The sequence below is a fragment of the Megalopta genalis genome, chromosome 3 (assembly GCF_051020955.1).
Source record: "Megalopta genalis isolate 19385.01 chromosome 3, iyMegGena1_principal, whole genome shotgun sequence".
Classification (NCBI taxonomy): Eukaryota; Metazoa; Arthropoda; class Insecta; order Hymenoptera; family Halictidae; genus Megalopta; species Megalopta genalis.
Window position 1 is genome coordinate 30,128,227 of NC_135015.1, and position 27,559 is coordinate 30,155,785.

The 27,559-nt window shown below is 38.7% G+C and overlaps 6 protein-coding genes and 2 long non-coding RNA genes across 15 annotated transcripts; 4 read left to right on the forward strand and 4 right to left on the reverse strand.

Moving 5' to 3' along the window:
- Window positions 1-1,247: 1,247 nt before the first annotated feature.
- Window positions 1,248-2,074, forward strand: CPF1 (cuticular protein CPF1). The gene is made up of 2 exons (XM_033466499.2): window positions 1,248-1,403; window positions 1,569-2,074. The coding sequence occupies exons 1-2, from the start codon at window positions 1,392-1,394 to the stop codon at window positions 1,953-1,955; spliced, it is 399 nt and encodes a 132-aa protein (XP_033322390.1). The 5' UTR covers window positions 1,248-1,391; the 3' UTR covers window positions 1,956-2,074.
- A 1,382-nt stretch (window positions 2,075-3,456) lies between these two features.
- CPF2 (cuticular protein CPF2) lies at window positions 3,457-5,006 on the reverse strand. Of its 2 annotated transcripts, none has more exons than XM_033466412.2 (3): window positions 4,855-5,006; window positions 4,476-4,653; window positions 3,457-3,724 (listed from the first exon to the last, which is right to left on the reverse strand). In XM_033466412.2, the coding sequence occupies exons 1-3, from the start codon at window positions 4,933-4,935 to the stop codon at window positions 3,582-3,584; spliced, it is 402 nt and encodes a 133-aa protein (XP_033322303.1). In that variant the 5' UTR covers window positions 4,936-5,006; the 3' UTR covers window positions 3,457-3,581. The 2 variants fall into 2 exon arrangements, with proteins under 2 accessions (XP_033322303.1, XP_033322302.1); XM_033466411.2 differs by having other exon boundaries at window positions 4,317-4,653.
- Window positions 5,007-7,762: 2,756 nt separating this feature from the next.
- LOC117218184 (uncharacterized) lies at window positions 7,763-11,876 on the reverse strand. 2 transcript variants are annotated; one of them, XM_033466381.2, is made up of 5 exons: window positions 11,649-11,717; window positions 11,075-11,145; window positions 10,561-10,870; window positions 9,614-9,888; window positions 7,763-9,540 (listed from the first exon to the last, which is right to left on the reverse strand). In XM_033466381.2, the coding sequence occupies exons 3-5, from the start codon at window positions 10,641-10,643 to the stop codon at window positions 8,930-8,932; spliced, it is 969 nt and encodes a 322-aa protein (XP_033322272.1). In that variant the 5' UTR covers window positions 10,644-10,870; window positions 11,075-11,145; window positions 11,649-11,717; the 3' UTR covers window positions 7,763-8,929. The 2 variants fall into 2 exon arrangements, with proteins under 2 accessions (XP_033322272.1, XP_033322273.1); XM_033466382.2 differs by lacking the exon at window positions 11,075-11,145 and having other exon boundaries at window positions 11,649-11,876.
- Window positions 10,076-11,445, forward strand: LOC117218186 (uncharacterized). The gene is made up of 2 exons (XR_004489727.2): window positions 10,076-10,556; window positions 10,996-11,445. It is a non-coding gene; the product is annotated as an uncharacterized LOC117218186 (long non-coding RNA).
- Window positions 11,877-12,765: 889 nt separating the features above from the next.
- RpL26 (ribosomal protein L26) lies at window positions 12,766-14,007 on the forward strand. The gene is made up of 4 exons (XM_033466383.2): window positions 12,766-12,886; window positions 13,160-13,340; window positions 13,423-13,563; window positions 13,818-14,007. The coding sequence occupies exons 2-4, from the start codon at window positions 13,173-13,175 to the stop codon at window positions 13,953-13,955; spliced, it is 447 nt and encodes a 148-aa protein (XP_033322274.1). The 5' UTR covers window positions 12,766-12,886; window positions 13,160-13,172; the 3' UTR covers window positions 13,956-14,007.
- Window positions 14,008-14,069: 62 nt separating this feature from the next.
- On the reverse strand, window positions 14,070-16,444 carry LOC117218183 (uncharacterized). Its single transcript, XM_033466380.2, has 5 exons — window positions 16,306-16,444; window positions 14,758-16,213; window positions 14,562-14,672; window positions 14,337-14,487; window positions 14,070-14,259 (listed from the first exon to the last, which is right to left on the reverse strand). The coding sequence occupies exons 2-5, from the start codon at window positions 16,147-16,149 to the stop codon at window positions 14,138-14,140; spliced, it is 1,776 nt and encodes a 591-aa protein (XP_033322271.2). The 5' UTR covers window positions 16,150-16,213; window positions 16,306-16,444; the 3' UTR covers window positions 14,070-14,137.
- Window positions 16,445-16,715: 271 nt separating this feature from the next.
- LOC143259201 (uncharacterized) lies at window positions 16,716-18,288 on the reverse strand. Of its 3 annotated transcripts, none has more exons than XR_013033045.1 (3): window positions 18,153-18,288; window positions 17,540-17,661; window positions 16,716-17,385 (listed from the first exon to the last, which is right to left on the reverse strand). It is a non-coding gene; the product is annotated as an uncharacterized LOC143259201 (long non-coding RNA). The 3 variants fall into 3 exon arrangements; XR_013033044.1 differs by having other exon boundaries at window positions 17,540-17,664; XR_013033046.1 differs by having other exon boundaries at window positions 17,540-17,664; window positions 18,084-18,288.
- Window positions 18,289-18,441: 153 nt separating this feature from the next.
- loco (regulator of G protein signaling family member locomotion defects) lies at window positions 18,442-27,506 on the forward strand. 4 transcript variants are annotated; one of them, XM_033466440.2, is made up of 14 exons: window positions 18,442-19,575; window positions 19,653-20,264; window positions 20,443-21,084; window positions 22,904-23,014; window positions 23,077-23,301; window positions 23,431-23,651; window positions 23,733-23,925; window positions 24,276-24,485; window positions 25,089-25,365; window positions 25,542-25,690; window positions 25,780-25,863; window positions 25,962-26,103; window positions 26,214-26,305; window positions 26,463-26,623. In XM_033466440.2, the coding sequence occupies exons 1-14, from the start codon at window positions 18,934-18,936 to the stop codon at window positions 26,466-26,468; spliced, it is 3,606 nt and encodes a 1,201-aa protein (XP_033322331.1). In that variant the 5' UTR covers window positions 18,442-18,933; the 3' UTR covers window positions 26,469-26,623. The 4 variants fall into 4 exon arrangements, with proteins under 4 accessions (XP_033322331.1, XP_033322330.1, XP_033322329.1 ...); XM_033466438.2 differs by having other exon boundaries at window positions 18,480-19,575; window positions 26,482-27,506; XM_033466439.2 differs by lacking the exon at window positions 24,276-24,485 and having other exon boundaries at window positions 18,477-19,575; window positions 26,482-27,506.
- The last annotated feature ends 53 nt before the right edge of the window (window positions 27,507-27,559 follow it).

Sequence of the window (27,559 nt, forward strand, 5' to 3'; positions counted from 1 at the left end):
TAGCCAACCGAATGGGAAGATCTCCCCGTTTTAAATTCAGTCGATTGATGACCGAATGGATGATTACTGAAAAATGAAAAATGATCGCTTAATTTTATTAAGATTTGCAAAAGCTACGAATGCTGATGAAGTAATTGACGCCATATAAGTTTGTTTCGTAACTTTCGTTCAATTGAATGAAATATTTTAATTTTATGAAAATTTTTGGGGTTTCTAGCGCGGTCGTGGAAGTGTTAAAATATTCTTCGAGTCTGCGAATTATTATACATGAACATTTTCGTCGAGCGATAGGAGCATGCCGGATAATTGAAATTCTATCGTATTTATTATATAATACGTATCTGTCGCTGTTCGCGGAATCGCGTATCGCGATAAAACAGTAAAAAATGTATATTTACAAGTAGTATACCGGTATATGAAACGACGAACAAATGGTAAAGATCGACGCGTAATGTAACGTACAATGTACACAGCATAATGTACAAGATAGATACAGAGATAGAAGATACGTTTTATGTATTAATTGAAATATATACATGTAGAAAGGATCGTATTGAAATTGAAAAACAGAATTACGTAGGTCCGCAACTTGGATTTGTGCTCGTATTTCCGAATGCTGTATATCCTGCAGACGCATGTACGGCGACACGTCCGTGGGAACGATTTTATATATTATATTATAATATTTATTATATTATATTATATTATATTATATTATATTATATTATATTATATTATATTATATTATATTATATTATATTATATTATATTATATTATATTATATTATATTATATTATATTATATTATATTATATTATATTATATTATATTATATTATATTATATTATATTATATTATATTATATTATATTATATTATAATATTTATTATATTTATTATATTATATTTTATATATATTGAAAATAGAAACACATATCGAGGATCGAACGGTGGGCGTGTGTATTGCCGTTCGTATCGGCATTCCGATGGAAAATTTGGCGAGAGGGTGAAAGGACAATGTAAATGGATCACGGTCATTTTTTGCCACGGTACAAGGTGGAACCAGTGGAACCAGACGGATTTGACTTTCTGGTCCAAGGTCGCCGAGGGAATAACTCGAGGATTTTGTCGAAGGAAAGAAAAGAAGAAGGAAGGAGAATCGGGCGTGGTAGAGAACGATTTACACGCTCTAAAATTACGCGTATTCTTACGGCGAAAGTTTCTCGTCACCGGTACGAAACACGCCCTTGTACCCCACTTAATTCCAGCCGGATCGTTTGCACTATATAAGATTTTGGCTGCGGAACGATCGGCACGCATTCGGTTTCGAGTACCATCGAAGAAGAATCCTGACCAGTTTTTCCGACCAGCTTCTAACAGCGGACTCTCGCAATGTTTACCAAGGTTGGTATCTCGTATACGTATACATATGTACTTGGTAATTGGTTGAAGGTGTCGAAAGGTTCGAGAGAACCGAATCGAAAAAATCATCGACGAATCGAGAAGACGAGATTTTCGCTCTACGGATAGAGAAGTGAAATTTGAGAACGATCTTCGATATGTTCACAGATCGTGATACTCGCCTGTGCTCTGGCGATGAGCGAGGCCGGATATTTGGGAACGGCCGCCGCGGACCAATACACTCTGACTACCGCAGCTCTGACATCGACGTCGGACAACATCCTCCGCAGCACAGGAAATTTGGCGCAGATCGCGACGCAATCGAAGACGATCGCAACCCCGTACTCGAGCAGCAGCAGATCCGACATTCGCGTGACGAATCCGACCATCTACGCGCACGCTGCTCCATTAGCGTATGCTGCAGCCCAAGCAGCACCGCTGGCCGCACCTTTGGCTGCTCACCCGAGTCCGCTGCTCGGTGTCGCTTACTCCCCAGCGGTCGCCGTTTCGCACATGGCTTACAGCAGCCCCATCGGTGTCTCTTATTCCTGGTAATCGATTTCTGCTTCTGGTGGTTGATTCCCAGATTCGACGCTGCATTCTCCAATGATTCTGTACGCGTATTTCGACCGATCGCTGTTTTTATTTATTAAATACAGTATACGTGAAATGTGTATGCGGCCAATTTTATTCTTACAACCGATCAACTTATTAGGGTGCCCCATAAGTTCTTTCCTTTTTTCTGATGCGAAGTGATTACACGATATTTGTTGTTTAAGGTTGATTTATCGAGTTACATATGAACCGTTCTACTCTATTACCTTCTTCCATCTTTCAGGAAGACTCGTTACGCCGTCTTTCCAAGATTGTTGAGGCTTATTTGCAAAATATTGTACAAGGAGCGTTTTTATTTCGCTTACGAATTTAAACCGTTTTTCACGGAAGGTATTTTTTAACGAGAAGAACGAGTAATAATCGGAACGGAGCAATGCCTACGGAGGATGAGGTAGAACGTTCCAATCGAACTGCAATAATTTTTGTCTTACGACCGACGCAACACGCGGTTTTGCGTTGTCGCTATGAAAATACGAGGCCGCGTCGGTTCACCAATTCTGGCCGTTTTTCTGCTATGGCGGCTTTCAATTCATCGAATTGATTACAATATTTAGCCGAATCGATCGTTTCACCTTGAGAAAGGAGCTCGTAGTAGACTACATCTTTCCAGTCCCACCAAACGCACGAAAGAACTTTCTTCGGACGAAGTCCTGACTTCGCAACAATTGAGGGACTATTTCCTTTCGACCAAGTTCGTTTTCGATGCACATTTCGGTATAAAATCCAAGTCTCGTCTCCAGTGGCAAGCCTCTTTAGGAAAGGATTTCTGCCATGTCGTTGGAGAAGCAAATCGCACGTAGAGACATGGTTCATAAGGCTGGTGTCAACGCTTACCGACGGTGTGGAACTTCGAATCGATTCACGTATCTCATCTTGATTAAATGCTTATGTACTAATTTAAATGCATTAAATTAGTACATACATTAGTACATACATTAAATGCTCGCACACACTGTATCACGAATTTCCAGCGAGCATATCTTTGACAAGGTCCGCATCCGTCGTTGTTGGACGGCCGCTGCGGTATTCGTCTTTGAAATCAAAATTGCCAGCTCTAAATCTCTTAAACCAATTGCGGACTGTCCTAATAGTCGTAGAACCGTCACCGTAAACGGTACAAATCTCGTTTGCAGTGTCCTTTGCCATATCACTTTTTTTAAAGCAATAAAGCATAACATGCCGCAAATGCTTCTTTTGGCTATCCATATCGAACGGCGCAGAAAAGATTTAATAAGGAACTTTGTCAGCAACGAAACATACTCTAAAAGAGCTCTGAGATCAGTGAAACCGATACCCTAAACAGTCAAGAGATAAGCCAATTAGAGTTATTCATAGCGCGGCGCGGAAAGAACTTATGGGACACCTTAATAGTTTCGCTTATCCTTTGTAATCCTTGTAATTCCCGAACAACGCAGTTTCAAAGCAGAGCAAAGCAATACTGTGGAGTTGTAAAGATTTTATATTTATTCGTTAATCGGTGATTACATTCTGTGACATGTAGTTCGTTTGCGTCATGACAACGATTGTTCGTTGCCGCGAATTAGGGGCGCGGTTGGTGTGCGGCTCTTAGAGCACTCTAACCGCTCCCAAGCCGTTCAGTGCCAAGCCATTGAGTCCTAGCGGAGCTAGAGCCGGTCCGGCTGCGAGTGCGGTTGTCAGTCCAGGTGCGAGGAGAGTAGGCGCAGCAAGGGCGGCCGTGGCTACAGGACCTAAACCCGTAGATCGTCGTAGATCGTCGTGGATCGCCGTGGATCGCCGTAGATCGCCGTAGATCGTAGGTTGTAGTAAAAAAGGGTGGAGAAAAGAAGAATCGATTAATTCACCGCGATATACAATATGTACATGTACAAGTGCGTAGATAACCAACTGCGTGTGCGATGCGATATAAAAGTCGAGTATCGAAGCGTGATGAAAAAGTGAGCGAGCAAAGATAATATCGATATGAAAAATTATAAGGAATAGGAAGTAAACGATGAAAAGGATAAGGGAAGGGAAGGGAAGAAAAGATGGGGACGTGGAGAGAAGAAGCTGGTCGAAGGGCATTGCGAATAACGGATCCGCGATGAAACGAGAAAGGTTCCGATGCAGGAAGATAAAGGAAGCGTGCCAGCAAGCGTTTGCCATGCGCCAAGCTCGACGAGATAATATTGTCAGGACGATAATATTTTTTCTCTTCGATATCGTGAATAAATCGAACGCTGGACCGATAACGACGAACCGATAGTTTTTGGGGAAAAATCAAAGAAAAGAAATAGCAATATAAATGAGAAAAAACTGACGGGGCACCCTTCGATCAGGTACCTGCGAGAGCAGTATTTGCGAGCGTGAGTACAGGCGCGGGCACAGCGGTCGCCGTCACGATTCCTGGATTGTTAACGCGTACGTCCGCTTTCCTGACGCTACTGAATGGCGTGTCTACGCTCTTCGAGTAGGCTGATATGGCACCTAAGTTACCGATACCCCGAATCACGTTGGAGCTGGAGGTCGCGATGGTTGGCAACGCGACCGTGGCTGCGGACAGAGGAAGTGCCGCCGCCGGCTGCACCGCGACCGCAGCAGGCGCAGTCGCTGCGAGCAAACCCCCGCCGATCACACCGGCTTGCGCGATCGCCAACAAGCAGCCACAGATCACCAAAAACTGAAACGGAAAACTCTTGATCAGCGCTTTTACACGGCGGCGACCGGTATACGGAGACGAGCATCGTGTAAAAATGCTCTTCCCGGGAAACCGTGCGAACGAAAGCATCTCGACTTTTTCCACAAATTTCTTCTGTCAATATTATTTTCGTTTTGTATCGTGCCGATGCGCGAACGCGTCGAACGATCCCTTTCTACTTACCCTAAACATGATGAGAAGTTGGTTGCTTGGATTTTCTCTGTACCGTGCAGAAGCAAAACGTAGAACGAATTGAATGCTCATGGTAAATCCGACAGACTATTTATACGCGAGAGCTAGTAAACCTATCCATCTGCGAGACTTGAAATATTTTTTCGAGTCCGAAAACAGGGTATCGAGTATCCCCTCTGACCAAAGGCAAGCACATAGACGCGTAAGTTCGTAACGATACTGTCGAGCCGATATTACGTTACGTTCGTCGAGTTGAAATGCATTCGATACCGAATTGCTAAATTCGCACAATTTTATCATGCCGTTTTGTCCTCGAGAATGTCGTTCCTTTGTTCTCTAGTAACGACGAAACTCGATCGGATGTGGCCGTTTCCAAAGGAACGATCCTTCGAAATACTTTGTACTACAATATACACGATAATGTCGAATTGTCGGAAAGGAAGACATCATCGATCGTATACTCTAGCGAGGACAAGCGTATCGCACCGATATATTAGGGTTGCCCATAAGTTCTTTCCGCGCCGCGCTATGAATAACTCTAACTGGCTTATCTCTTGACTGTTTAGGGTATCGGTTTCAGTGATCTCAGAGCTCTTTTAGAGTATGTTTCGTTGCTGACAAAGTTCCTTATTAAATTTTTTCTGCGCCGTTCGATATGGATAGCCAAAAGAAGCATTTGCGGCATGTTATGCTTTATTGCTTTAAAAAAAGTGATATGGCAAAGGACACTGCAAACGAGATTTGTACCGTTTACGGTGACGGTTCTACGACTATTAGGACAGTCCGCGATTGGTTTAAGAAATTTAGAGCTGGCAATTTTGATTTCAAAGACGAATACCGCAGCGGCCGTCCAACAACGACGGATGCGGACCTTGTCAAAGATATGCTCGCTGAAAATCCGTGATACAGTGTGTGCGAGGTAGCGGATGCCACTGACATACCCAGGACAACGGTACATAAGCATTTAATCAAGATGAGATACGTGAATCGATTCGAAGTTCCACACCGTCGGTAAGCGTTGACACCAGCCTTATGAACCATGTCTCTACGTGCGATTTGCTTCTCCAACGACATGGCAGAAATCCTTTCCTAAAGAGGCTTGCCACTGGAGACGAGACTTGGATTTTATACCGAAATGTGCATCGAAAACGAACTTGGTCGAAAGGAAATAGTCCCTCAATTGTTGCGAAGTCAGGACTTCGTCCGAAGAAAGTTCTTTCGTGCATTTGGTGGGACTGGAAAGATGTAGTCTACTACGAGCTTCTTCCTCAAGGTGAAACGATCGATTCGGCTAAATATTGTAATCAATTCGATGAGTTGAAAGCCGCCACAGCAGAACAACGGCCAGAATTGGCGAACCGACGCGGCGTCGTTTTTCATCGCGACAACGCAAAACCGCGTGTTGCGTCGGTCGTAAGACAAAAATTATTGCAGTTCGATTGGAACGTTCTACCTCATCCTCCGTACTCCCCAGACATTGCTCCGTCCCGATTATTACTTGTTCTTCTCGTTAAAAAATACCCTCCGTGAAAAACGGTTTAAATTCGTAAACGAAATAAAAACGCACCTTGAACAATATTTTGCAAATAAGCCTCAACAATCTTGGAAAGACGGCATAACGTGGCTTCCTGAAAGATGGAAGAAGGTAATAGAGCAGAACGGTTCATATGTAACTCGATAAATCAACCTTAAACAACAAATATCGTGTAATCACTTCGCATCAGAAAAAAGGAAAGAACTTATGGGACACCCTAATACAACGAAAATCTATATCGAGGATTGGCAGATACGAAATAGAAATACGTACGCGCAATTGCTCAATGCAAGCGTATCTCGAATTGCCACAGAACGGTGTCCCGTTCTTGAGCGGAGATCTTTACGCTATAGCGTTACGGTTTAGCAAACGTATGTATATTTCTACCGAATCGCAGGATACGCGTACGTTTAACACGTTGAATGCCACGCCGGTTTTACAGAAATTGTCCGTAGCGCCACGATGAATTTTCTTTTATGCGATACATATAATGTTGAAATATTATCTGCAATAGATAAGTTACAGTGTATAACCATGCTTGACATGTTAATTGGGACAGGGGTCACTGTTTGAATCGACGATGGTAATAATACAAAATTTTAGATATTAACATTTGTTTGAAATTATATGTATTCCTATATCAATTTAGGCGCGCCGGTCACCGGTGGCCCCCATGGCGTCACCGCCAAGTTAAGTGCCGGTCACCGGTGACCCCCGTGGCATTCAACGTGTTAATCATGGATACACGTGTCGGACCACGGATCGTCGGTCCAATTTTCCAACTTTTGTCGTCCGTGCCTACGCGATATGTATCGTAAGAATACGCCGATAACATTGTGTATTTCGATATTTCAACTTTTCGTTTTCGATTCGGAGCCGGATCCTATGACCGCGTGTCGATGTTGTAGACACGGTCGTAATAAATTCTAAATAAATCAAAATGAAAACGAGAACGGGCATGCGTCGGGACGCGTCGCTTCGTGCTCGTTTGCACGAGTTACGCAACCGACATCGGCAAAATATAGCAAACGAGAACTTTGTGATTTCATAAGCACGCCCAAGGCAAAGAAACCCGTTATAATTCGTTCAACCCGGGTGTCCAGTCCTTTTTGTTTCTTAAATTGGAGGTTTTAGGCGATCGATCTGCCACCTATCCTCGTTCCTTTCGATTTCGAGCTACAGGGAATGCGTCCGTTTGCGTTCGCGCGTAGGTCAAAAATCACCGATTATATCGCGTAACTTTTATCGGCAGCTTAACAGGATCGTTGTTAAGAATTCAATGGACGCGATTACTCCTATCGGCGAGAGTAAAAACTGATTTCGTCGAACTCGATGATCTATGAAGAATGAAAAAAGAAATCACGCTTACTGGCATGCGATACTCTTTTGATTTTATTACTTGTTCAGGGAATTCGATACAGTTTACAAATCGTTAGTTTCTGTATAATTCGTAGCCGCAGGTGCTTTTGTTGTTAACAGTTTGACAAAGTGGTATAATATAATAATGTGTAAGATTCGTCCTTTCCACCGTGACAATCCGATGTCTCGATATGTCGCCCAACGCGGTAACTTATATTCGTGGATTCGGTCGTAGCATGCAACTTCCATATCCGATCTGTACGATACATATTTGTATTTTTGTTTATGTTTCGTTACCGTAACCGATCTCTCTCTCTCTCTCTCTCTCTCTCTCTCTCTCTCTCTCTCTCATCGATGCTGTATACTTCGGTGTAGACTATCTACCGTAAACTATCTACGCTCTGAATAACACGAAAAACGCGACTTTGCCACCGTACGATAACGAAACGCGTATGCGCGATACTTGATCGGTAAAACATGGAAGAGATATGCTACTACATGAATTCCCTAAATGTTAATCTGTTTTATGGGTTCTATAACAACTCGTGCCATGGACAATGATAATAGTAGTAGTAATAATAATAATAATAATAATAATAGTAATAATTATAATTATAATAATAATAATAATAATAATAATAAATACCATGTGGACCTAAGCGATATACATCTTTTTCTTATCGTATCATTTAACATTCGATATTTAAATAAAACAATCGACTAAGGAACGGGAAGAGGCGAGTAATCGATGCGTTTTTCTAATAAAAAAAACGAAAGCGACCGCCTCCCTCGTTGGAAAATTTGAAAAGGTTTTTTCTTCGTGTGGCAATTCATTGGCGTTCGTCTATAGCATTATACGTGTTGTACAACGTTTGCGCACAATCGAAATTGTCCAACAAGTAACAACGCAACAACTAAAGGCACGTTAGATCGAGAATACATTATTGCTAAATATTAACTACGATAGATGCGAACGGAAGCGTGTCTCGCAATAGGAATCACAAACATGCACACAATCCTAAAACAAGAGGGAAAAGAAGAGAAAGAAGAAACGAAGACGTGGATTCGCTGCATCTAATGATCGGCGAAGCCTTATCGAGTACCAACGAGTAAACGGGAACGCTTGTTGTTATTGCAAAGGGAAAGAAAGCGTGAGAAAAAATGTGTATTCGTCTACATGGACGTGGGAGACCAAAAATTCATTTCTCTTAATTCGGATGGCTTCGCTTGGAATACGTTCGAGTAGACGATCGATTTGTCAGCAGTTGATTTTTCGTCGGTTCCTACATACGTAAGATTTTGGGAGGATATAGATTTCTTTCGACTTAGAAATCTGGGTGGGGGCGGTTGGGGCGACGAGCACGATGCGTCGATACTGGATTCGTCTTCTTCGTCGATCTTGGCGGTAACGATTTCCCTGGACTGCCCCAATATACTTGCCAAGATCCAACCTCCTTGATATTTTTCTCGATCGGGGAAAAAAGGGCCTGTAAAGTATCGATTCGAAGGCGTGCGTCGTCGTGGTTTCGGTGAACTGTCGGGACTTCCAGCTGGCGAAGCCAATGGAGTGGCTGGCAACGATTTGCTACCTTTTTTTGGCTGATTCTCGGCTTGCTCAGCCGCAAACGTTTTATTGAATTTGTTGGACATTATTTGATTGGCTACGAGAACGATCGATTTTCCACAAAGTGCTGGTTCGCCGTGAAACCCATCGTCTATACCTTGCGACTTTGCTATCGCCTTTCCGATCGGCAATGCCTTTGAAGTTTGTTTGATCTCGTTCCCTAGAACCAGCAAGAACAACGGATTTAGATTCGTCAGGGTTCGATGCGTTTCGCTGGATATACTACGAGATACCTTTGTTAGTTGTCGAATTCGGTACAAACGGTTGACACGGTAACGGATGCTTGCTAAAGTCGATCTCCTGGTTACTGCGTTTACTCCCTGGAACAAGTTGTTGCTCTGCTTTCGTATTACTTGCCGAGGAGCTGATGTTCTGTTCACTGAAAACCTTATCGATCGGTCGAAATTCTTGCGTAACCGACAATTCGTTCTCTGATTTTGGATATCGTATATAAAAGAAATTGTCGTCATGGGATGGTGGGCTGAATGTACTATCATCGAAATCGAATCTGCGGAACAAAGAAGGGCCGATAGAAAATACATAATTAGAAAATATCCTGTAAATCGAAAAGGAAACCGCGAAAGGTTGGCTGTATAAAGAATACTTGCGAAAGAATGAATCGAGAGACAAAAATCAAGGGTGTAGTGTGTGAAATTCTTCGGCTATTGTTACCACGAATCGTACCAGAAGAAACATCGTGTTCAGATTTATTAGATTCTTTAGTGGATAAAATCTCGACTCGAATATGCTGCAGAATAATGTGCGTCGTGTACTTCACGAACTATCGATTCGAAGAAAGGAAAGAAGAAGATAACTGAAAAAAAGAAGCAACTGTACTCGACCCTAACTTGACTTTCTAGCATAGAGCAAAATGAACGGTGTGCGCAACAGTAGAACCACGAGGGCGTATCCGAAGACGTGAACACACTCGTGTCTCTGAGATCTAAGAATAGCAACCAGCGGTGGTACGCGCAACCAGCTGTTTGGTCACGTTGCCCACATTCCGCCTGTAAATATTCCCTCCCTCTCCCTCTCTCTCTTGTTCGAAAACATATCAAGTGAGAAAAGAAATTAACTCTTAAACGAATGAAAATAATTAAAATTCTGCAATTGTATGGAATACAATTGCTACGTATAGCTACTCTTCACAGAAATCGGTTACAGATAAGAAAAAAGGTACCTATTATCGATTCTTCCTTTCATCCATTGTGGTAAAGATAATCCACTGCCGAGCGATCTGTCCTCCGGTCTCGTTGAATCCATTGTGTATCTACTAAGATTTTAGTTTTCGCAAAATAATTTTCGTCGGAAGTACCAACTTCCCTTTGTTTCTGTTTATTTTCCTTCTTTTTCTTTTTGTTAACTTCAACTTTGACGCATAAAATTTTAATAATGTTAAAAAAATTACCACTAAAAAAAAGTTTTCTCAAACTTAATTTTGCAGAATGACTCTTTTCCTAGGAAATCAACCTGCACGTTGTTCTATCAACCTACAACATAAATGAAACAGTGCATGCGAGCGTACATATATTGTATTGTATAGATATGCGAAAATAGATACGCATGCATATCCTCTTCTAAAGCAAATAAGTTAATTTCCCTGTTTGTTCCACAGATGGAAACAAATAATTTTTCTAGGACAAATAAATCAAGTGAATCGAAGCCATCAATGCATCAGGATTAATTATATTTACCGCCTCCTAAAATGCTACAGTTGTCCAGCCATCATCGATGATTCTTTACAATCTTTGCGCTCTTCTTCCTACTGTAAAGCATTTTTCTATTTGTAAGACTACCTTGTGATCGCATTCGTTTACTTAGATATTTCACTTGAATTCTCAATCGATATGTTTCCTCGTATAGCTCGTCGATGTTGGTATACAAATTTTTTTAATCGAATTATATTATTACGTGTCGTAGCGGATCGATATTACGTTTTTGCGAAATAGTATGAAAAAAGGAAAAAGAGCAATGACAACGAATTGTTGTAAACGTAGAAATAAGTCGAGTCGAGTGTGCGGCAACGGACCAAACCAATAACAAAATAAATAAGTGAAACGGTCGACGATGCGTGTATTGTTCTTACGACTAACTACCAAACTGCAGACTGTAGTGAAATAATCATATTGGTTGTCGTATCAAGAACAATCAACATCGTTAATAACGTTACGCATCTCTTCCGACACACCACGGTATAAATAAACTTCTCTCGGTGTAACGGCGTACATGTCGCATAAGGAAGAATCGGTTGTGCATATATGTACTTACTCGATTCTTACGATGAGTCGTATTTTTCCGCGAACTTAATAGCCCCATAACTGCGATATTTTTTCAAAATCTTGAAAACGTCAATACCGTAATTTCGAAACAACACAATTATTGACAATTATCCACCATTTACAGCGAATGACACCAGCTTTGAACATACATTAGGCCGTTCCGTGTTGTGCTGTTGTGTCAAGGCGTTAGCGTCAAGCGTCAAGGAAAACGATGGCGATAAAATACACTAACATTTTCTCGACAAAAATTTCCTGTTTGCGGGTGAACACAAAAAAACTAGGAAAGTCTAGGGAAAATGAGAGAGAGAGAGGGAACTACATGCATATACTTCTTACTCCCTAAGCTGGCGCGCACACGGAGCAAAGAAAATTTCTGTCAACCCTCGCTAACGGATCAAGCTGCGGACTGGAGGTGTGCACGAGTAGAATCCATTATACTGTACATTATGTTATTATGTGTAACATTCGTTTGTTATGATTATGATATATACGATTTTCTCATATGTAAACCAAGAAATTATTGAAAACGAAAGTTCAATAATTATTCAATCTAGAGAAATGTATATGCAGAAATCGTAACATATGTATGTATTATATAGTTTTGAATTACATACATATTAGCACACGTGTAGCTCCAACTCTTGACCACTCTGGGCCATAGCTTGCTAAGCAGTCGAAGACGAGGACAGAAATTGTTTCACTTTGATTGGCTGATGATTTAATGCTAAGCATAATTCACTGCGGATTAGATGTGCAGTAAAATTGTGAGTACTGCACAGTTACAGTCCGCAGCTTGATCCGTTAGCGAGAGTTGATGTAGAAATTTTCTTTGCTCTGATTGGCTGACGATTCACTGCTAAATCAGGATCCACTACGGATTATAGATGCGCAGTAAAATAATGGGTTTGTGCGCGTCAACTTAGGGAGTAAGAAAAGCGTGCAGGAGTACTAGCTGGTACTATTACTGTACATATAAAAACGCTTGCTTAAAGAGGGAGAGAAACGTACACAGGAATTGGAGCTATGTAGCGTAGCGCATTCATACAACATAGGATTTTTCTTAACCAATCGTAATGCGAATTGTATCAGCTACGTATATAACCGACCAATCAGAAGGACGCTTCACGTGTATGTATGCACATGTGCATGTATGTATGTAGCTTTCCGGCACTTGTAGAAACGCATCAAATGTTCTTCCGGTTGTGACCGTGGTGTTAAACGGTTAACGTAAGTTTGCTGAAATCTAAATCGATTCCAATCGAATTGCAGCAATCGGTTTCAACGTTATATTTTCTATCGGTTCATTTCAGTTATCTCCTCGTTTATGACTCAACACATTCTTTTCATTTTCAAACGAGATTAACAATTAGACTTCCAACGATAGTGGTCAATCTATTTGTACTGTTGTTTTTATTGAAAGCAGCCATGTGATTTCTTTTGACATTTACTATAATAATTCCTGATAATAAGCTACAGTGAACAATTTCTTTGTCTATACAGGAAACCAGCAACAATGAAATTCAATCGACTCGTTACTTCTTCGCGTAGAAAAAATAGGAAAAGGCATTTCACGGCACCCTCTCACATTCGTAGAAGGCTTATGTCAGCACCTCTTTCCAAAGAATTACGACAGAAGTACAATGTGCGTTCTATGCCGATTCGCAAAGATGATGAAGTACAGGTATACTTGTTCATTTAAATGGCAACGGTGATACGGTTTTTCTATAATTTCGTTTTATGAAACGTATTTTGCTCTATTAAAGGTAGTTCGTGGTCACTACAAAGGACAACAAGTTGGCAAAGTGGTTCAAGTATACAGAAAGAAATTTGTCATATACATAGAAAGAATACAGCGTGAAAAAATTAATACTGCCAGTGTATACGTTGGTATCGATCCATCCAAGGTAAAGAGCAATTTTTAGCTTGACGCATACATAATTGTTTCATTGTGATCGATGATGAATTAAACCATTCACATAGAACGGGACAAATAGCTAGATAAATGGATCGGTGCTCAGGGTTCTCCTTTGCATTGATAAATTTATATTGCTTAGTCCTTTTGCTGCAGACAAATTGGCACTGATACATTCGCTGTAGTATAAGAGTTTCCATAGTATAAGACGATCGCTATCATATCCAAATTTATTTGCTTTTATAGACTGTTATCGTCAAGCTGAAGATGGATAAAGATCGCAAGAAAATTATAGACAGGCGAAGTAAGGGCAGGTTAGCTGCTTTAGGTAAAGACAAAGGAAAATATACAGAGGACTCGACTGCTGCCATGGAAACGTCATAAATTTATGTCGCATTTTATTTCTGTATTTCAATAAACACATTAACATTTCAAATCGTATTTAATTATTTGATCATGAAAACAACTTTTGTGGAATGCAATGATAAATCAATCCAGTTCTTTTGTTTTTTTTATTACAAAAAGTAGATTGCAGTCTTATTTTTATAAATATTACTTCCTTAGAACTAAATCGGTATCTCTGTATCATCGTCTATTTCAATATTTGTACATTTGTTAGATGATTTTTCTGATGCTGTTCTCACTACTTTCTGGTATGCAACGAATCTCTTCATTGATTTCATATTAACTGAAAGGAAAAAAAGATGTAGCACACGTTCAAAGTGCAGAAAAAACATTGATTGAGAAACTTGTGGAATATCTTACCTGCCTTGTAATTTGTATGAGATTTCCCAGTGTTGAGTACACCAAACATTTGATCCGTATCGTTAAATGCAATTCTATATTTATGTTCTCCAAGTTTAAGCTTCTTTTTCGTTAAAACAAATTTTTGTTCCAATAGTTCAGTTTCAAGTACCTAAATTTAAAACAACACTATGTCAAATATGTTCAATTTTTATTTTTGTGCTAGTAAACATACGTATAACTTACTACAGAAGGAATTTCTAACAGGAAAACATTGTTTTCTTGTAGATCTTTCAAAGTGACAGAAGGTAAGGCAGTTTCATATATTAAGTTTTCCTTTTCCATTAATTCCTGTAACTGTATAAAAAACAAAAAAAACATTGAAAGAAAGAAACAAATACTGTAAAGTAACATGACATAATGCTATTTTTTTATTTCGTACATTTTTCGGTCTGGTTTGCATTATTGAATTCTTGAATGTAGATTGTGTTGTAGTTTCATCGTTTTTATTAGTTCTTTCAGTCTTATCATTCTTTACAAAAAGTTTCTCAAGTTTTTTATTTTCTTCGGAAGTATCGCTTTCATTATTTGAATAATGTACACTTTGTTTGAAAGAGTTTTGTGAACTTGTTTTTTTTTTACCAGAACAGTCTAATGCGTTTTTACATTTGTTACTATTTACTTCTACCGATCTTATCAATTGTACAGATTCCTCGTTGTTGATATGCTTCTCTCTTAAGTAAATATTTTTTCCTTTACTACTGTTTTTAAATGCATAATTTTTATGTTTTTTAAATCTATTACTATTTTGTAGAGACAATCTGTGTTTGAAACTCATGTTTCCATCTTGGCTATCCGATAAGTCGGAGGATTCTTTTGCTCGTTTAAATAATTTGTTTCTCATATTTTCTGTGTTACAATATTCATTATCATCGTCGCTGAGACTAGACTCGCTATCTACGGTCAGGTTAAACCTTTTCATTTGCTGCGATCGTCTTTTGAACACAGGTGACGTGCTATCTTCTGCATTATGTTCGGTATATATAGGATCCATTACTTTGTTACTAACAGGACTATCATCGGCTTTTGAGTCGAAAAATGTATCCAACGATAAAATGCTATCCGATATAATTCTGTATCTCCTCTTAATAATTTTGGTGCCAGTAACTTTTGGTTGCAATTTTATTCTCTCTACTTTGTTTTCTTCCTCTTCTTTGTTGTTTGATTTTTTAGGTGTAACTAATGCTGTACATTGAGAGGCTGTAGTATCTGATATATCATGAATATCGGACGCTACGTTGTCAGTATTTGATAAGGTTGTCTCAACCGTGGAGACACTTTTAAAATTGGCTGCAGGTGATGTTAAATTTGTATTTTCACAAATGTCTTGTACTTTTCTTTGTTTTCTTGCATAAACATCTTTTCCATTGTCCTGAAATTCTTCTTCTGAATCTTCATCGATACCAGAATCCTTGAGTTGATTTGTCTTCCCATTAAATAAAGACTGCATTTTTAAGGAATCGCTATTTTTAATTTCATCCACAGACTCTTCTTGAACTTTTAAATATCCAACCGTCACTGTAGTATCACTTTGTTTTAAGTTTGCATTTGTATTTGTAGGAAGTTCACAGACACCTTGAACTGTCATAGATGTAGAATCTTGTTTTAAACAATTTAATTCTTTTTTACACTCGAGTGTTTTAGTATCAATCTTCTTATTCAACTTTTTATATACACCATTACTTCTGTGTTCTTCTTTTTCTATTAACTTTGTATTGTCCTTACTTATTTCCTCTTCTTTATCAATGTTACATGTTACATCGTTGAAACACATTTCTGTAATACGTGTCTCTTGATCTAACAATTTTGTACTCTTTTCGCTAACGGCTTTATTAGAACTGCTTGCAAAAGTTTTATGATTAGTAGTTTCATTTAAATTATTTGATTTGCTTTCTTGAATATTATGTTCCAGAGAACATGTTGAACTTACATCTTTTTTTTTAACGATATCTTGCCAACCTAGATTTGTGTTACTGGATGATTTATTTTCGGATTGTTGAACATTTGTTTTTCTACTTACTACACTTAATATATTACTGTCGCTAACATCAAGCTCTGCTTCATAAAGATGATCTGTGTCCATGCGAGTGATGTGTGTCATATAATTTGTTATAGACAAGTCGGATTTATGCAAAACGCTATAATCATTGTCTGAAAGACCGTCATTATCGTCGATGTCACTATTATTCGATAAATTCCGAAGAATTGCTGTCTTTATTTTAACGTACTCTCTATAGTTTTTTAAAGTGTAGAGATGTTTAATCGTAGTATTCATAACTTTAGTTCGGCGACATAACCTTTTAGAGGGTATTAATTTGTGTATGAAAGAGAGATTCCTCATTCTTTTCGTTACTGTATTTGGTACTATTTGCCAACTAATTTCATCGAGACCCATTTTACCGAAATATTTCTTTTACTTTGAAAGGAATCTAGCCGAAATTTTTGGCAAATTTAAAAATATTCTTTTTAAGGAACACCATTTAAAGTGAACAATAATAAATTCACGTATATACTATAAAGATAGCACACGAGTAGGCACGTTATTAACAGATTACACTGAGAAACTGCAAACTTTACAGTATTCCTTAGATATAAGTTAAAAACAAATATGGATAAAAAACTCGCGTAAGCGTTGCTTACGATTTTTTAAACACCCATGCGCCGATATGACACATGCACCCAACCATACTGCCAATAGCCGGGAACAGCGTTCCCAAATTTCCAAGTTTCACGTTGCACACTGTGGTTGGCAATGATGTCAGGGACAATCAGGGAGTCTGCTCGAAATTTGCTTGCCAATAGATTCCAATGGCAATCCATTGGCATTATTCAATCCCATTTGTGGGGCCTCCTTTGGTCTCCCCTCCATGACTCGAAGCAGATTCTAAGTAAAATCCCTGACATCGAGACGTCACTGTTGTTGCACAGATTACACATACCCATGACCTTGGACAACTTCAGGTCCGTTCCCGTGACCACCCCGCGCGTGACACTTGATTTGCAAGCGCACCTGGAAAACACAATCGTTACTACATCTACATAACATATGTATGTGTGTATGTATGTATGTATGTATGTGTAAACTAATCATTACTATTTATTTGACAAACATTTTATTTTATTTTATTTGACAAATTATCGAAGATAATGTACATATTATGTACCATAGTATGTATACTGTATCCATATTGAGTCGATTTACTCCTGCGCCACTCTGGGCCGCGGCTTGCTAAACAATCGAAGATGGGGGACAGAAATTGCTTTGATCTGATTGGTCGACGATTCACTGCTAAAACAAGATTTACCACGAATTGGTTACGCAGTAAAATTGTGGGTATACAAGCACTTGCTTAGAGAGGAAGAAGAACGTATAGGAATTGGAAGTGGTACAGACTTGTCTACGTACACATTATATACACATTTGTTTACCATTAAAGTGGCCAATAAAAAAATAAATTGAAAAGGAAAACGAATGAAGTGTGTCTAATGTGTAGAGCTCAGTTTAATTTTCTGAAAAATTGTTAGATAAATGAGAATGTTATCAGAATTTGCCTTGTTTTTTTCCAGAAATTAGATAATTTTATGTAGGAAAAATAGCATTTGTAATGATATTTCGTTGCAAAAGAACTGAGAAATAAATTTTACTGCGATACTGAAAAAGATTAATTATAGTAGAACTATAGTAAATATTTTGCATAATCAACATACCAAAATAATGAAAAGTATTTATTTCTGAAAACTGTCATGACTGCTGTTACTATATAAATATCACCTCACCCATATTCTGTATGTACAGTGAAAATGTTGTCTCGTCTCAATGGAACTTTACCATTTAAATGTATGTATTCGAGGCTGAATGCGTGCGTCGCGCGCTTGTGTGTACACACACAGGTAACGACTATATATATATATATTGTTAGTGCGAGGATCGATGGGTGCATATATGTGCACATATGACTAATACATACATGGCATTTATACATGGGTACATATATATACATATATAGATATATGAACAATGATGCAAACGCAAACGAAAGAAAGGCAAAAGTGGAGGGAGTGAAAGGATGGAAGCAAAAGAAAAGAAATAAAGCGACTATCAAAACATTTTATAATTGCTTTGACTTGTTAGGTGCATAGGGGATAGTCAACTAGTGAGAAATTGTAAACTCAAGTTGTTGAAAATTATTCAATTGTAGGATAGTGTTTAAGAATATGTTTTGTAGTTGAGTAATGATAACGATATATGTATGTAGTGCGTACAAGAAAGAGGTACAAGAATGCAGAAAGAACGCCGCCGCGATTCGTGGTGTAAACGAACTACGAGGAATTTTCTATTGAATTTGACCATCGATGACCAATATACGCGATCGTTCAACGGTAAAAAGAAGTTATTTGATTTTGATATACTTCATTCCTTTCGTAGGAAGTAAAAAGGATTCATTGGACCGGATACAGGCAAAGACGGTTCGAGATACTTTTCGGTTTGTGAAAGTGTTGGTTCGATGATAATTTTATTTGTAGATTTAGTGAATATTAATGAAAAGAAAACTCAAGAATGCATCAAAACCGAAGGAAGAAAAAGCGAGTGAATTATGGTGTAAGGACAGTGGAGGTATTGCGCGGATCGAAAGGGTTCGGTTTTACTATTTCGGGGCAGCAACCTTGCATTTTGAGTTGCATTGTACCAGGAAGTCCAGCTGAAAATGCAGGATTACGAGCTGGTGATTATTTAGTATCAGTCAATGGTCATAATGTTAGTAAGGTGCCTCACGATGATGTTGTACAGCTAATTGGCCGTTCTAAAGGTATTCTAAGGTTACAAATTGCTGAAAATTATTATTCTGATTCTTCGGATGAAGAAGGTGTTGCAACAGTGCGCTGTAGGCCTAAATACACACATAAACCACGTACTAGTAACATGGGAGCGCTGCAACTGCAATGTAGAGTTGCCAAAGTTGTAAGAGATCTACAGAGTGGCGTTATGTTCGATACAACAGAAAGAACATCGAATGACTTACAGAACCAAGAAAATTATAGCAGTTTACAATATCGCTGGGATATGTCTAGTCCTCTTCCACCTCCACCTCCGCCAGCTTCTCACAAAAGAGACTCTGAGAAAATAGTGCATAGAACGGTAGTTGGTTATTTGGGAACAATAGATATTCCAAACCAGTTGCATCCTTCTTGTATGATGCAGGTAATACGAACGTACGAAAGAGAGCTATTATATTGTATCGAATTTATTCTACCATTAAAATTTATTTATTATTTCAGGTTTTGAAAAAATGCATTAAGCGCTTGAAAGCAGAGAAAAGAAATCCTACTACGGTGCTCTTAACTATACACGTGGCAAATATAAAACTTACCAATTCAGAAAATCATATTATAGCGGAATATCCTTCTTATAGGATAATATTTTGTAATTCTTTTTCTGAACAGGATAAACAGTATTTCGGTATACTGACTAAATCTGTTAAAGATAAAGAAAACATTGTTTCAAATTCATGTCATGTTTTTACAATTTATTATAAATTGATTGATCACGCTGTACATTCCAGTGCGTGTAATATATTTGGATTTACATGTACCAAAACATCTGAATTAAATGTTTGTCAAGAGTTTCCTGACAGTTGTAATAGTCTCATCGGCGCGATACAAACTTTGTACATATCAGATTCCACGAGTACGGATGCAAACTCTTACAATGAGATACGAAGACATCAAGACGCGTCTTCTCCGCAGCCCAGTAACATAAGTACGTCTACGGCACATTCGAGTAACAGTGATTCTGGAATTGGATTCAAAGATGATTGTACTAGCCGTTTGGATAAAAGTAATGCGCAAGATGTCTCCCGAAGAAGGTGCTATCCTAATTCAGAGTATAAGGTACTTTGATTATAATTATCAATTCAGATGATATTAAAAATTCCTTGTATACGTTTGATGTTGGAGGTTACAAAAAAAAGAAGAAGATCATAAATGAAATAAAGAAAATAAAAAATTGGAATATCACGATAAATTGTAAGGAACATTGGTGCTTGGAATAAGTTTGATATATTTTCAGGACGTATGTGCACATCCTCCAAAAACGTACGGTAACGCGGCCATTGACTTTCGATTGACTGTTCGAGCTGTCTCGAACGCATGCCAGACTGAAAGAAACGAGTCTGAAGCGTGTAAAAATAATACGGAATTGTCTCATGAAAATGTCGTGTTCGATGATTTCTGCAATGGAATAAGTGTATGCACGGCATCGGTAAAGGATCACGAGGTACATTCCGACTTAAAAAAGGAATCGAAGAGGGGGAATTTGCCCACCTGTCCATTACCATCTGCTTCGACTGTGAAGCAGGGGTTGGTTAGTTCGTCCGTTGGCTCGCTCGCATCTGTTTGTACTACCGCGATGCTGCATGGCATAGAAGATCGTGTTGAACCGTGCGACAATGAAATATTTAAATCGAACCCGTTACTCGCATTTACGCAATTAACAGAATCGAAAGAAACGGATAATCGGGATAAATTTAGTCCAAAAGTATTTTCTGGTATCTCGAAATCTTTAGTGCATAGTTTTGAAGATCTAAAAGCAAGTATGGATTATGCTCGACCCTTGTGCCAAACTTATTCGGATAAATCGGATAATTCACGACCTTGGGGAAGTTTACAAGAAATTCGTAACATTGGAAACTGCATCGAGGACACCTGCATGGTAAGATTTATTTGGTTACATATTTTTCTAGAACATATATTTTTTTACGATGCGATCGATTCATTTTAAAGTGATTGATCGGTATACTTGCAGTATAAATGTATTTCAATAAAATTAAATATTTCTGAAGAAGATATATTCCGAAAAGAGAAAAGAATTGCAAGGTAGTTTGCCCATGTGCAATGTGCTCTAACATTGATATGTTAGAAAAACTACACGTGTGTATGTAGTTTTAGAATATTTTAATAAAGTGAATATAAAATTTGAAAATTCTCACAAACAAACGAACAAACTGACAGACTGAGAGACTGAATTGACCGAACGACCGAACGACCAACCGAGAGATTAACCAACCGACCGAGTAAATCGGATAACAGTGGGAGGGGATGAGCGCGAGCGAGAAAAGAAAAGGAGTAAGAGAGGGAGAAGGAAATGAAGTTCGGGACGTTCGGGTTCGGGCACTTCGGACGAATATATATGATCGTGGTTGTGTGCAGTGTGCACATGAGAGTGACATGTTGAGCTCCAAATGAACGTGCGTTGATTGTAACACTTACGATAGAGCATCGATCAATGCACGATGAGATTAAAACTCGCTATTTTGAGATTTCATTGATCGTACTATGTTTTATTCGGTAGTGAGTTGATTGGTCGGATAGTGTCGGTTGTGTTAGTGTTCGTGGTGTTTCGCTGATGAGCACTGCTCGGAAAGCGCCGTGCGTAGAATTACAATTGTCAACGGTGCACCGGTGCAGCTGGGCGGAGCCCTTATTAATACGGATTCGGGGCAATGTTTTCTATGGAAATAATTCGAGGAAAACACGCCTCGTAAGCTAATCGTTTCGATATAAGTAATTTATTAGCTTTTTCCTCGATAAATGGGATCGTGGCGCGACTATACAGAGGAATACGATCTTCGGTCACGACATGGACACCGAGGTGAAATCGGTACGTGGGGTACAGGACGGTCAATACTGTTCCATTGCTTCGTTCATTTTGTTCTATTATTAAGAATATGAAACAAAATCATTTCATGTTTTTTCTTTATTCGACTATTATGGACCTATTGAATGAATTTCGGTAGAAATAATTGTAAAATCGATTCGACATATCGATCGTTGTTTCCACGCGACAAGATTCCAAGAATTTTAGATGACATTCCGTTCCTCGAATCATGGCGTAATATTACGTTCATTTCTCCGTTATTGACTTGTTGCGACAGTTCGTTGTCAGTTAGTATTCGAGTTTCGAGTTTCGAGATACAAACTTCGAGTGTCGAGTATACAATCGAACATATGCGTTGATGATGGTAACAGTGTCAATGAAGAAAATGAGAAAACCTTTGAAATTATTTGTTACGTGTGTTGAGAAGGCTACTCCTCATTCCCACGCTCTGTTTTTACTTCTCTCTTTACACGCTTTGGCTCGTCAAGCCGCTTACGAGCACGTAGGACTCGTCCGGTTAGTATAATTAATAAGAAACTTAAACGAAATCACGATAAACAGTTCTTGTGATCTGTTTGTTGAAAATTCTGCATGTGTATGTATATATGACACTTATGTATACGATGTATGAATATGAATACGATTTGATTGTATAATATTGGCATTAAATCGATAAATTTATTTTATAACACGCCAAAAAAATTCGATTGCTTAACGTAGAATAATTTTATATGTGATTACAATACTAAGGTTTCGCGAGGTTTTGACGACGAAATTGCGCAAGCGCTGGATTGTTCCCCTTTATGACTTGTTAACTCGCAGCTAACGACGTTGATCAGCAAGGTAAAATTTTTTAATATTTCTTTGGTTGTAGCACGGCAGTACGGAATTGTGTGACAAAAACACCGATTACAAAGGTATACATGCATGGGCTAATGGTTTTGAGAAATTATTGGAAGATCCAAAAGGGTTGCAAACATTTGCGGTAAGTGCATAATATTTCCAACTGTAGCGATACTGTACTCTACATCTAATATTCTTTTAAAGGAATTTCTAAAGAAGGAGTTCAGTCATGAAAACATTTATTTTTGGGCTGCCTGTGAGAGATACAAAGACACTAGAGATATTGTTACACGTCGCAAGTTGGCTAGTCAAATCTACCAACGTCATTTATCGAATACAGCTTCCGAACCTGTAAACGTCGATAGTCATGCTGCTGGCCAAATAACCGTAGAGCTTCTTGGTGAAGCTCCAGCCAATCTATTTCTGCAGGTGAGTACATCGTGTATTTATCGAGTAACATACGTATATTCTGCTCGGTTATTATTCGGTCTATCGTCCATATATTATTCGTTTATTAGAAGATGATACGAACACGATTGTTCTGACTTTTGTTATTAGGCTCAGAAGCAAGTCTTTAATTTGATGAAATTCGATAGTTATCCAAGGTTTTTGAGATCAGATCTATACCGTCGTTGTATGGAAGCAGGCTGTTCGATAGTTGGCGCGGAAGACTGTGACTTAAGTCTCACCAACTCACCTAGTGTGAAATTAAAGAAGAGCCATTCAGATGCCGAAGATCGATGTAGAAAATCTATTCTTCCATGGAATAGAAAAAATAGGTAATCATCGTAATGCGTGATGTTGCATAACCGAGTCTTATGTGCTGGTTTTGTTATGATTCCTTTGTGTTTTTGCATTAGGTCTAAATCGAAAGATCGTGGGGAGACCGAGTACAGTAAAACCCCTAGTAGAAGCGATACCATTTATAAAAGTTTTACAACCATGAAGAGAGAATCCGAAGGTAATAACAACGATGACAGTATTTCTATATCTAGTAGCAGATCTTCGTTAGCTTCTTGGGATTTGGCATTGAGACAATCGTTTCACAAACATGTGAGTACTTTTGTACATTGTATCAACTGCGAATTACACGCAAACGGATACTTGATAGAACAGTTGTGTATTTATTAGTTATACAACGTAACATACGTTATGTGTGAGTTTATTGTAATTGAGTTTGTTTTACAATGCGTTGAAAAGAGATTTTCTATTTTGACAATTGTATCAACTATAAGAGTGTTTCTGAATAATTGCGAGAATCTTACTATAAAAGCACGAGTAGAAAAATTGTTGTTTGAACAAAACGATAAATAAATACAACAGATGACACATAATGTGTAATAGATTAATTAAATGAATGTTGTCTTTCGAATCTACAAAATTGCTGTATGTGTGACTTGTAGTCTTTATCGTCCTACGAAGGACAGTCAAACGAATCGAAAGAAGTTCGTACCAAATGTACCGGGTTGTGTCGGGTAATATTACCCGACGGATCGACTACGGTTGTGCCAACTAGCCAAACGGAGAGTATTAAAGATGTGGTTACACGCCTCCTTGATAAAAGAGCTCTTCGATACTCTAACTATGATGTTCTAATCCTAGCCACAGACGAGGTTTGTGTTCTCTCGTATTTATTTAACGCATCTTTTGAAAATTTACTGATCTGCAGTTTCAGCCATTTTTAACTAACAAAAGCGATCTCTTCTCTCTCTCTCTCTCTCTCTCTCTCTCTCTCTCTCTCTCCCCCCCCCTCCTTCCTTTCTATTCTGTTTCTATTATTAACTTGAATACGCGTTAGTACTGGGACGTGCTTTGCTATTTTCCACCACTTTCCTCCTTTTCCAGACACGTTTCTACCAACTAACAGTATTTGTCCTACTGTTCACCGAATATTTGGTGCTCGATGTCTGACAATAATGATATTTTGGTAAGCTATACGTGTACGTAAAAAAAAAAGTGGATAATATTGTAAGAAGAACGCGTTTGGTTATATGTTGTTATTGTAAATGTATCGTAACGTGCATGCGTTATTCGGCACTGCTTTCGTAGTTGCACTCTTCAACGTGTGAAAATACCCGTACGTATAGCCGTGGATTCGAACACACGGTATGAAAATAGTTGTAACTTGATGTCTCTGACTTCTGATTGGCAAGAAATCGTTGTAAAAGCTTTGTTGCATTACCAACGTTTCATATTACTTCGTTTTATATTTTCAGACGGTAGAAGCAAAATATCCATCGTCTATACTAGCCGGTCAAGAAGTGGAAGTTGTACCAACGAAAATATTAAAGGTAGACTTACCTTCGCGTCGCGTAATAACTGTGATCGCGCATAAAGGTAGAACCCTGAAAGAAGTGCTGAAACCGCTCTTAAACAAGTATGGTTTTAATTTAAATACAATCACCGTATGGAGCGATAATCACTGCGTTTGTATGGATATGCCAGCTATCGATGCTCCGCCTAGATTGACGTTGACGAATGTCAAAGATGAAGGTAAAACTGAAAAAGCTTTTTCGTAACTAGTTTTTAACTCTGTGGGGTGATGAAGACTAAATAGAGACTAAATATTTCTATCGTGATATGCGTATACACGCATCTACGCATACACATATTTACAACATCTATAACGCACACACACGCGCATATATATATATATCAATTTACAATAGATTCTCGGCACGAGTTGCATACGGTGAAATATACACATGACATGCCGCTCGCTCAACCAACGTTGGATGAAATCACCAACCGAGTTTTCGAAGAATTGTTGGTTGGAAAAGGTGCAAACAAGTATCAGTATAACGAGGGCTCTTGCAAGGTAATTAAATCAATTACTAAAATTATTGATAAGAATTTTGCATTTCTGTGCTATTTTCTTTCATCGAGTTGTTTATGTTATACAAACAGTCGGACGATCAACGCTCCGAGGGTTCCTCGATTTTGCCTAATAAATTTTTTCTTCGTGATTCTACGATGCATGGAAAGAAGAAGGTACAAATAAGATACATTATACGAGTTTGACCGATAAAGTCTACGTATCTTGTTCCGTGTTTGCTTTATTCTTTGATCCTTTATTGTTTCTACTAAAGGGAAAGGTCAAGTGTAATGCGAGCGAAAAGGGAAGTGCGAACGATTATACTTCCGAAGATGCTGTCAAGTCTCATCCCCCTTTAATAGCGAAGTGGCGGAATGGCGTTAAATTACAATTGCCAGGGAAGTTTGATGGCGAAGGTGAGGATAACTGCAGACATAAAACTGGTCCACGTATATCTTTGACAATACGATAATGCTAATTAAGAGTATATCGAGCTAAATCGATGGATTTTGGTTGTCGTTAACAGATCTGTACGAAGGTTTGAAACGAGCTCAAAGATCCAGACTGGAAGATCAAAGAGGAACGGAGATCAATTTTGATCTGCCAGATTTTTTAAAGGTAAACGGATAAAAGCATATTCTCTGAGATATACTCGTACTGATACGTATCTATCCGATAATACGAGATTTTGTAACCGGGTGCGAACATCTCGTTGCGTTTTTATACATATATGTTACGTTGAAACTTTGATCATGCTACGTTTCGACCCTTAAAGCTATGAAATTACTGATCAGAACAAGGAAAATGGTAAGCCGGCGGATCGCTGCAACAAGGTTCGCAGACATAGGATAATTTGTGCCAGTTCCTCCGAAGCGAATGCCAAGTTTTATGGGTCAATTAACGAACGGGAAAGTTGCGAAGGACAGGGTCAGGAGGCGGTAGTAACTACATCGAGAAATGGGAATGTCAAGGAAGAAATGGCTCTATCGACGGCTGATGACGACTGTTCGATGACATTGGGTGCTGCGACCTCGACGGATGGGAATCGGCTCGTTGTAGAAAATGGATCCGGCTCTAAAACAACCGTTTTGAATTCTTTCGACGTACGAGCTTTGTCGAGCATTAAATCACCGAAACCCCCTCCTCTTCCTCCAAAACCGAAAAATCTTGTTACAAACGCCACTAAATCTGGGTATGTCTTGTCCTCGAAATCATTACCAAAGTCTACTCGAACAGTTCCCTTTGGCCCGACCGAATTAAGTCGGAAAAATATTTTTTAACGCGTTCGACACTGTACATTTTTATCGTACACCGACATCGTTCTACACAGTTTTCTTAAACTGTAATACGTACTTGCCACGTTAAGATAAGTCCGAAAACACGTACGGATATACTCTGGTGCATCCAATGCGCGTATGCATTACCTGTACGTTTGATTTCGTGCTATCTGGTATACACGTACAATGCGGAAGAAGCATCGAAGAAATGTCTCGGAACCACAATGTTGCCGTTGACATTATTATGTTGTATGTATACTATTATATACTGTGTTTTACGCGATCAGCTATTCGACTGATCAATTTATCCGAAGCTCGAAATTTGAAAAATGCCTTGACGCGAATAGTGTTGTCGCTTAACGCACAATACCTTGTCAGCTTCGTATGACAATGTTAGTTGATAGATATTTATGATTCCTTTACAATACAGCTGTTACTCTCCTGGTTATACAGGACATATATTTTATTGTAATTTATAGTCGACGAATGTTGTTACATGTAAACTAAAATAAAAATTTGAAATTTTACGCGGAACAAATAAATTGTCTAAAATTTGTTTATCAAGCGTACACCATACACCTATGTTATACATATT